We start from the raw sequence: 10,000 nt of genomic DNA, 5'->3' as shown, positions 1-10,000 counted from the left end.
GCTAGTTTTTCTATATGAATGAACAAACATTAGAGTAGAAATTTTGAATAAGTCTGTGAATAATACATGACTATAAACAATCTTACTATGCCGTAGTAAGTAACCTACTTCCAAATCGACACTTATCTCCAGGTCTAACTGAAGAAACTAAATGCAAAAATTATTCAAAGGCTGAATTATGTTTCCTGTGTTCGTCTGCCTATTAGACTGCCATTTGCAAGGAACACATGCAAAACAGGCATAAATATTCCACAGACGATGATTAAATGTTTTAATTATAATCACCATTTTATAAAACACACTCAGTCCTCATGTAGAGGATATATTTCACAACCAAAAACGCCACGTCTCGACATCTTACTTGGAGCCCTGGCGGAATGGTTGGCCACAGCCTGAACAGAACTCGTACTTGCACTGCGTGCATGTGAAGTGCATGCAGCCGCCTTTGGCCAGCGCGTACGTGAATCTTTGAAAGAGGAAGAAATATTGGGATTAGTAAAGATCTGGATCTCATCATGTGAATCAAAACGGAATCAAATTAGCAAATTATGAAATATACAAAACCAATCTGTACTAAACAGAGAGGAATTCAGAGTTTAAGACACAACAGAAAGAAAGTTTTTAAGACGGAGACTCACTTGCACTTCGGGCAGGTGATCCCGCACTCTGCCAAGTGCTTAGCCACGCCCTGCGCCTGCGCCTCCAGGTCGTTGTCGTTCTTCCAGCGAGCGAACGCCTCGCAGCTGATTCCCTCGTGAGACGCCTCCCACTGAGGGCGAGGAAAGTAACTGGAGGTTAGCTATGGCACCTTTGGGTTAATATTGATCCCTTATGAATCGCCGCTAAATTGGAAACAAGTGGAGAAATGATTGCATATAGAGGAAAAACGGAGAAATGAAAAAGAAAAACATTAAACATACATGTACATTTCTGTGAGAAAGAACAACAGTACGTAAGGGAAAAGGAGAGAGAAAAAATCCTTTTTAAAATGAGATATACATGCATGTCTGAGGGAAAAACAAACCCCCAACATAGAAAAAAAAGATATACATCTACAAATGTCTTCAATTAAGAGGACGTCGACTACTCCTTCGGCCACTCACCGGGGCGCGACAGGACGCGCAGGTCACGTCCTTGCAGTCGGGGCAGATGAGCTTCCTGGCGCGAGGGTTGGCGATGAAGCCGGAAGAACACTGGAAGAGAAGGTCGACGGTTTATTACCTTCATCAAAGAGGTTGTTTTTGGTAGCGTTGGTTAGTTTGTTGGGTGGTTGGTTAGGAGGATAACTCAAAAAGTTATGAAAAGAGTTTTATGAAATTGACCATAGGTGAGTCTTCGCCCAACTTGGATGCGGATCTCTTCCTTTTCCCCCTCTTCCTCTCTGGATCCACCTTCTTAATCTAGTTGTGATTTCCTTCCAGCAAATGCCATTGTTAGGTTATATTTGCGTCTCTCCTCCTTCTACTCATTCCTCTTTCTTCTCTCATCCTCCTAATTCCCTTCCTCTCTCTTCCCTCTTTCTCTCCCTCCTTCATCACCACCACTCCCCCCTTCTCCTACTTTTCTCATCCCTCTTCCCCCCACTCCCTAGACTAATCCCCTCTTTCTCTCCCTCCTTCACCACCACCACCTCTCTTCCCTCCTCCTCCTATTCTTATTCTTCCTCCCCCCACCCTCCCCTCCCCAAACTCAGCCCCCTCTCTTTCTCCCTCCTTCACCACAACCAACACTCCCCCCTCCTTATCCTTCCTTCTCCCACCCTCCCTTCCCCCATACTCACATCCACTTTCTCTCCCTCCTTCACCACCATCACTCTTCCCTCCTCCCCCTATTCTTATCCTTCCTCCCCCACCCTCCCCTCCCCTGGACTCACCTCCACTTTCTCTCCGTCCTTCACCACCACCACCACTCCCCCTTGCTCCTCCTTCTCTTCTCCCTCTTCCCCCACCCTCCCCTCCCCCAGACTCACCTTATTGCACCAGCGGAAGTTCGGGTCCTTCATGAGCGTCCAGTCCCGCAACTTCCTCTGGAACAGTTCATGCGTCTCCGAGTCCAGGATCGTCTTCAGAAGGATGTCCATGTTGTTCAGGTATTCATTGGCGATCTCCTGCGGGTGAGTGAACAAGGCCGTGATCTCGCTGAACATAATAGAGAGATCTTGCGTTGGAGAGTTTGGTGAACAGTGTGTGATGATATCGAAAGAACAAAAAGATTCCCAACCACTAACTCACTAACAAAGACATTCCTAATCACTAACGAAAGAACAAAAATATTCCCAATCACTAAGTCACTAACAAAGACATTCCCAATCACTAACGAAAGAACAAAAATATTCCCAATCACTAAGTCACTAACAAAGACAAAGAAAGAAATATGTTGATAAGTTATTCGAGCTAAAATGAATCTATATCTATATCTAAATCCAAGTATATGTATAGATATAACGCGATCTCTGTTCACATCTCTATTCCTCTCTCTATCTCTTTACACACACACACACATATATACATCTAGACATATATATACATTCAGTAACTGCACTAAGAAGTTATACTCATAGGAAGGAAAAAATAACAAGTAACAAAAACAAATCTACTTTCCAAATCACTGCTAACAAGGATATTCCCAATCACTAACGGAAGAACAAAAACATCCCCAATTACTAGATCAGCACCAAAGAACTTAACAATCACTAACTCCCTAACAAATTCATCCCCAATCCCTAAAGGAAACCGAGGGGCATTACCTCGCAGGCATCCAAATCAGGTTCGTTACAGAAGGGGCACCTGAGGTCGCGGATGTTCTTGGTCTTGATCTGGAAGGTGTAGTAGGTCTTGGCACATTCGCAGCAGCACCGGTGGGTACACTGCAGCATAGACACCATCTGCCGGTACGTAAATACACGTGTGGATTTATGTGGTCACTTTGTCTTTTTCTTTTCTTTGCGTTTGTTTGAGAAATTTTGATGTATTCAAATTGTTGGTTTGTATTGGATTTACTGCTTTTGTTTTGTTGTCTGTCAAATGATATGGCCGAGTGGGTTGTAAGAGGCTTCAGAAACAATAAAATTTGTTCCGTTGTGAATAATTCAGATCATTTAAACTAATCCTATTTTAGACCGAGAACGAAAAAAATATGACACAAAGAAAATATAACGGAAAGAGGGTAGAAGCCACAGCACCTTCCCCATAGGATACTTCTCGGCGCACAACTCGCACTCCTGCTGGAGGAACTGCAGGGCCGTGTAGATCGAAGAGCACTCCTCGGCGGCCTGCAGGGAGTTGGCCTCGTCGAAGCTGAAGTTCATGAGGTGCGCCGCCAGCTCCGCCTTCTCGTAGCTGCCGGCGTGCCCCTCGGCGAGCAACCGACGCACCGTTCTCTGCAGCAGGAAGGGGTGACGGTGAAATGGGGTACATTTTGCTATATGCATACATGTATATACTTTGTTATACTAACGGATTGGCTATGATATGCCTTAGCTGTGATATCACAGGCATCCCATATACATATACATCTCTCCCTCTCTTTCGTTCGCTCTCTCTCGCTCTATCTATCTATATATATACATATGTAAATATTTATATACACAAACAAAGTAAGACTTGGGCTATCATGACTCACATCGAAGTTGAGCTGCTCCTCCTCGGGGCTGGTCGTCTTGGTCTGCTCCTCCGCCGCCTCCGAGGGTCCTGTCAGCGGCCCGGGCGGCGGATGCTCGTCCTTGGGCGTCTCGGGCGTGTCTGGCCGTTTCCCTTCCTCCTCCATCTTGGCCTCCAGCTGCTTCCTCATCTGCTGGATCTGCTCCTTCAGCTCTCTCACCTCCTGGTAGTCAGACTCCTTCTTTTGCCGGGCCTTCAGACCCTCGATCTGGCGGGCGAGAGTGGGAGTCTGAGGGCGTGAGGGACGCGCCGAGAGGGCAGGAGAGGACAGGAGAGGTCGGCGAAAGGAAGAGCAGAAGAGGTAATCTAAAAGGTCATCGAAAGGTCAGCGGAGAGCACAGGAGAAGTCAGAAGAAATTGGCGAAGAAGGAAAGCGAATGAGCGAATGCCAGCGAGAATCCGCAAGATCCCGAAGGATCATTAGTGTAAAGGCAAGAATAGAAAAGTCTGAGAGCTGAAGGACACGTGAAATAAATGTAACAGAAAAGAAACGAATTATTTTTGTTCCATTTACGAATCTATGGATATACTTGAAAATGAAAGGACTGGGTTTAAGGATTCTCTAAAGGATTTACATACACACCCACTGTCGTCAGCCATATTTCCCCGTGTTTCCTATACCTCGTATATATCTCTATGTTCGTCATTTCTAAATCCTCTCACTCTTTGGAACCCCCATGCCCTTTTCGTCTGTCTCTGCCTCTATTCTACATGTTCTGTTTATGTTCATGTTTATATATCCCCTTGCTTATATGTTCTCTCATTTAATTTTCTCTCTTTCTTTCTTACTTCATTTTTACCCGTATCATCTCTATCCCCTACGTTCATTCTGCCTCGTCTCTGGCTACATGTCTGTATCTTTTTGGATATCTGTTTTTCTTATCTTTCTTTTTAATTATCCATATATTTTCTCTCTTGCTTGCCAGTCTGTCCCTGTCTCTCTCTGTCTACCTGTCTGTCTCTGTCTCTCTCTCTGTCTACCTGTCTGTCTCTGTCAGTCAGTCTGCCTGTCTGTCTGTCTCTCTATCTGCCCCCTCTCTCTCTCGCTCCCATTCTCTCAAATAAACTCAAAAGCAGGAAAAGAAAAAACGTTTCTTGGATATACACTGTCTTTCATATCTGAATCGCAAGATGACAGTGCCCTATATACAATAAATACAAACAAAAAACACGAACAATAAAACTGCAACAAAAACAAAAAAACGATTATAGGATGTGTAGCATGTGTACGAACCTGGTGAATCAGTTGAGGAAGCTACACCGTGCAAGGAGGGAAAAAAAGAAAAAATATGGTGAATATGTGAGCTTTTGAACATGTGCGAAACAGATAAACAAATAAAAAGGGAAAATCAATATAAAAATATAGGAGAAAATGAGATGGGCATATGAAGATGAAATAGATTTTGAATATCTAAAAAAATACTGTATGGTCTACATATCAAATCACAAAGATGAAAATGGAAATAAACAGAGGAAAAACAAAAACAAAAATGTCGTATAATCGACACATTAAATTGCAAAAGGAAGAAAAAAGTAAAAAAAATAAAAAATAAATAAAAAAAATAAAAAAATAATAAAAAATAATGGTGGATCATTGTGGGTTAGCGAAAAGGGCAGAGACAACACTGAACCAAAACGAAACACTCCACACAGCCCGCAACTGAAAATATACCGGAGCCAAAATGTCTACTTCATATAGATATACATATATTTTTTTTTACACAACTCTACCACGAGTCTAGAATCGCGTTGGAAGTCCTCTAGAACACCTACTGTGCTCAGTGAATCTGCGAGGAAGCGGTTTACATCACTCTCATTAGCTTACCTGTCCCTCGGTCGTTGTACTCGAGGTCACAGATCAACGGTATTTTGGTCACTCATAAGACTGCAAACAACTACAGTAGATACTACAGACGCCTAGTGATAATCACTTTTACTTCTGCATTTGAATACAATCTTGGGCATTTGGAATTGCTATCTTTACAGCAAGGAAGAAATACTGGAGAATATACGATAGAGAACACTGTGATTTTATGCCTACTGCGTATTGGTGGCAAAGAGAGTAGTACTTCTCTGCAAGTGACAATGCTGTTCGACTACGGAAAAGCTATGACTTTATTGCGATCTATTCTTATTCAATTTAAACCTAAGAATTTGAAGGAAGAAACATAATAATAAGAAAGTGCATGCATGGCGATAGTCACTCGTTAGACAAGCCATCGAATCTGCTCTCGTGTAAGATAACTCGACTCATAAAAGAACTTAAGTTAATATTGAAAAAAAAAAGATAAAAACGGTTTACATTTGAATGAATTAAAGACATGAGGCGATAAGACCCTTGAGGCACAAAAAGTAAAGAAAAGAAAAAAATGTGGTTTGAACTGAAAGCAGACGCGGGGTTTGTCTCTGGGTTACTGGAGGGCGAAGCTATGAGAAGCATTAAGGCCGTGTTACCTGGACCAAGAGATGAGGGATCTTTGAGGGATCCTCCTCGCTCACCCTCGACGGACGGTCATCGTCTTCAGAGTCTCCCGACGACTCCGAGACCCTCGCCCTCGACCTTGTTCTCGTCGAAGAGGTCGTCGAGGCAGTGGCAGCGGCGTAGTCGGAGGAGGACTGGTTGGTCGTCGATGATGGTCCTGCGTCGTCTGCGCCGGCGGCCGTTCCGGGTCTCCTGCGGCGGGTGTATGTCCCTGCGGCAGTGGAGGCGGCTCCTTCCGCAGGCTGAGAAGAGTCTGCCGCCTCCTCCTTGGTCTTGGACGACACGATTTCTATCATGGAATAAGGCTTACTGTCTGATAACCTGGTCCGTCGGCGTCCGCCCGCGGCCTTGGTAGTCGCGGCTTCTGCTGGCGTCTCGGTTGGTGTAGGCGGCACTGGACTGGACGCAGACGGTGACGCTTCGGCCTCAGCTTGTGCCGGTGAAGGCTCCGCAGGCGACGCTGAGGCCGTCGTTTCGGGCGGAGGCGGTACAGTGTCGGCTGGAGCCTGAGGGGGCGGTGCGGACGATAACGCCGACGACGCAGGCGCAGAAGGTTCACTTTGGTCTGCTCTGGAGGCTCCTAGACAAAGAGTATCCTCGTCAGGGGTTGGTGTCTCGTGGGTCAAGGAAGAAACTTCAAGGTCATAACTATAATGCTCAAAATATGGAAATCGAGGAGAAAGCTTGAATTAGCTGGATCTCATGCACTTAATGAAGTATTTAATGGCGGGCGGTAGTCAAGTCTATGATTAGATCTAACTATTAGAAATTTAGATTAGAAATCAAAACAAAAAGGTATTTATCTATCTATATTATAAACAAAATGTAAATATTCAGCCAACGCCAAAGTTGCGGTGTTTAAAGAAGCATTAGGGCCAGGAAGTGGCAGAGAAGAGTGAGCTGGTGTGAGGAGCAAGAATGTCATGCCGGCGTGACGTCATGCAGGTCGTCCGCCTTTACTGACTTCTGCCACGACCCCCACCTGCCTCGCCGCCCTCACCCTGACCACGACCACGTCGGCGCCTTCGTCGGCGCCTGCGTGAGGGTGTAGTGGTGGAAGGTTCACTCCCAGCTTCGGTCTTTGCCTGAGAGGAAGGGTCGATGCCTGATTTCAGGACGACCTCCTCGTAATAGATACCTTCGTCGTCGTTGTCGCCCGCGTCTTGGGCTTCGTTTGTGATGAGGGCATTGAGCTTCCCCATCGTGACCTCGCTGGTGTCGCGCAAACTGTCCAGCTCTCGCTTGACCTCGTACATGGTCTCGTAATCGTCGGGGGCAATCTTGACCGGCGGAGCCTCGGCGGGGGCGTCCTCTGCTCCGGCGGCGGCGTTGTAGTAGTTGTACTTCGGGTCGTTGTAGTAGTTGTGCGGCGCCTCGGAAACGCTCTCGTCGGCCCGCTCAGGGATGCTGGCGGGGCGTCCGGCCTCCGAGGGGGCGCCGCCCTTCTCGTCCGACGCAGCCTTGGCGGTGCTGGAGGGGGTCGGCCGTGGGGAGGCAGTACCAGCGGCTGCCACGCCGCGGCCGACGGCGTTCAGGTGGACGACGTCCGTTGGGTTGAAGGGAAGGAACAGATCTAGAAGAGAAAGCGCCATGGCCAGAGCAAGAAGCGGGTTATTTGGGCTCTACGGTCATCCTGGACACCGTGGGGGAGCGAGACCAGCACAGCTTCGCGTAGGCAATGCAACAGCGGAAGGTCAGCAAAGCGTGATATTAGATCTGCGTGTTGCCGACAAAGCAGCGGAAGGCTCGCACGTGAGTGAAGCTGATGCCGGGTTCGAAGACATACACAATAGTGAATGGCATGTGAGTGTGGAAATCATATACCCAAATATGAGTACTTTGCCAGCAGAACTCATTATGTAAGACCTTAGGACACGCCCCATCAATGACCTGTGTGGCTGGTCTCGCAAACCTTTTTTGGTGTCGACGAATTCAACGCATGTAAAACTGAATACTATATTGTGAGACGAGAGAAAAGATAAGAACAAAAATAATAGATCGGAAAGCGTACATAGGCTAGCACGAACGCAGCATGAGGACGCTCGTGTTAGCAAGAAGCTCACTTTACAGCTGGGAAATGGAAGCAGAGCGTCGCTTAAATAAAAGATCTACCGATACCATTAAAAGTCCCTGCTGTCCTATTACAGTAGTGACTGTTTACTTGCAGATGAACATTATTTACTCTACTCGCCCTGTATACTCTTCTGACCTGAGTTTCTACTTACTCTTGGACGCTGATCTGGAGATGATCCGACCCGATTCAGTCATTTCACTGATTTCCTCTGAAACAGAAAGGACAAATATATTGGGAGATTGAGAGGGAGATAACATTATAGAAATGTGAATAAGGAAGAATTTGACTTAAAAAACAATGGGCTTAAAAAAATAAGGGAAAATAAAAATTAACAAATGAAAATAAAACGTATCATTGGAATTCACTAATCAAAGCATATTAAGATTACAGAAAAATCATCCATATTTATCACACTTTCACTGCGTTGGGAAAGATTACCTTCTTCAGGGATGGTGTCTAGCGTGCGCAGGTGATCGTCATCTTCAGAATCGGTAATCGGAGCTGTAATGTGAAAACTATATTAATAGATATCTTCCTTCATCTTCTTTCAATATAAATAAACGGTACTCTCAATATCGTTACCATTCATCCCAAACTTCCTACAAAGAACATTTCATAAACACATCATCAGCTATTGACATGTATATGATGACAGAGGAAGGTGACATGATCTAGGCGGACGAGACATTCTCCACAGTGTTTCTCACGACCCAACAAGGACGACGCACCCTGGCCAACAGTTTCCTCCTCCTCTTCCGACGGCTCAGGCGTGACCATGGGGGCGTCCTGGCCGATCTCAGGCGTCACCGACCTGCTGAGCGACTCCCTGACGGAGGTCTCGCGCGCCATGGCCTTCGCGATGGCCTTGCCCACGATGGCGGTGGCCTTCTGCATGGTGACGGGGCCCGGGCGCGTCTGGGCCATCCCGGGCTCCTCGAACCTCGACACCTCGCCCGGCTTTTTGTCACTCCGCTCTGAGGACGGGGAGCCGAAGCCTGCGTTAGCTCTCTTTGAATGGCCTCGCACTTGGTAGGGGAAAGAATACTGAAGTCAGTTATACTTTAAGCAAGAGGGGGATTTGAAAAAAAGAATATGGGGATGTTTTAGAGAGTGATGCAAAAGCTGAGAGAACAGAGAATTAGCACAGTTAGCGTCATGCCCAAGGAGGAGGATGGGGCGATGCGTGTGGGCGTGTGATGACACTGTGGGAGTGTTAGTGCGGACATGGGACCAGCCTACACTTCCAGATATCACCACAGTTACCTGGCGTCCTAACCCCTTCTTCCAACGATCCGTCCGTCTCTAAAGGATTACTGACACATGTTTCCGTGTTGTCCTCGTCCTCGTCACCCAGCGCCCCCTTCCCCAGCGCCGCCTCGTGCTCGGACGCCGCGACCTGCTCCGTCTGGACCAGCTCCGACTTCACATTGACTCCATCGGAGCTGAAGGAGAGATTCAGTCTGCCGGTGGTGATGCTGACCGAGTCCTCTTCGTCGCTCTCGTCGTAGTCGCCGAGCAGGAGCGAGTTCCTGACGGAGGAGGGGGCAGATCGGCTCTCCGGACGGGGGGCGCGGGAGTCGGGGGGGTGGAGAGGGTCCTCCTGCTTTGCCTGGCCGCTTGAGATGGACTCGTACGCGTTAGAGAACCGGAGATCCGGCTCGGATTTATGGGAGTCGAACGGCTTGGCTGGGGCTTTGGAGGAGGGCTCGGGCTTCCTCGAGGAGAGCGTCACGTGAAGAGTGCTCGAGTACTTGCGATAATTCTTCTTGGGCCGGGCATCCGGGG

General features: G+C 47.2%; 1 protein-coding gene across 1 annotated transcript in view; it reads right to left on the bottom strand.

The window, feature by feature from the left end:
• LOC113818292 (E3 ubiquitin-protein ligase lubel) overlaps window positions 1–10,000 on the bottom strand; it is a gene marked incomplete in the record, with an annotated part of 87,401 nt that overhangs the window by 7,216 nt on the left and 70,185 nt on the right. The window contains 13 exon segments of the mRNA XM_070135889.1: window positions 362–466; window positions 639–769; window positions 1,104–1,193; window positions 1,970–2,107; window positions 2,747–2,884; window positions 3,182–3,379; window positions 3,622–3,867; window positions 6,114–6,721; window positions 7,124–7,714; window positions 8,367–8,423; window positions 8,654–8,716; window positions 8,944–9,189; window positions 9,479–10,000. The exon segment at window positions 9,479–10,000 is cut by the window's right edge and continues 246 nt beyond it. Of these exon segments, the coding sequence (XP_069991990.1) occupies window positions 362–466; window positions 639–769; window positions 1,104–1,193; window positions 1,970–2,107; window positions 2,747–2,884; window positions 3,182–3,379; window positions 3,622–3,867; window positions 6,114–6,721; window positions 7,124–7,714; window positions 8,367–8,423; window positions 8,654–8,716; window positions 8,944–9,189; window positions 9,479–10,000 (3,133 nt within the window).

The sequence above is a fragment of the Penaeus vannamei genome, chromosome 21, assembly GCF_042767895.1.
Source record: "Penaeus vannamei isolate JL-2024 chromosome 21, ASM4276789v1, whole genome shotgun sequence".
NCBI classification, from domain to species: domain Eukaryota; kingdom Metazoa; phylum Arthropoda; class Malacostraca; order Decapoda; family Penaeidae; genus Penaeus; species Penaeus vannamei.
This window is presented reverse-complemented; position numbering and strand designations above follow the sequence as displayed.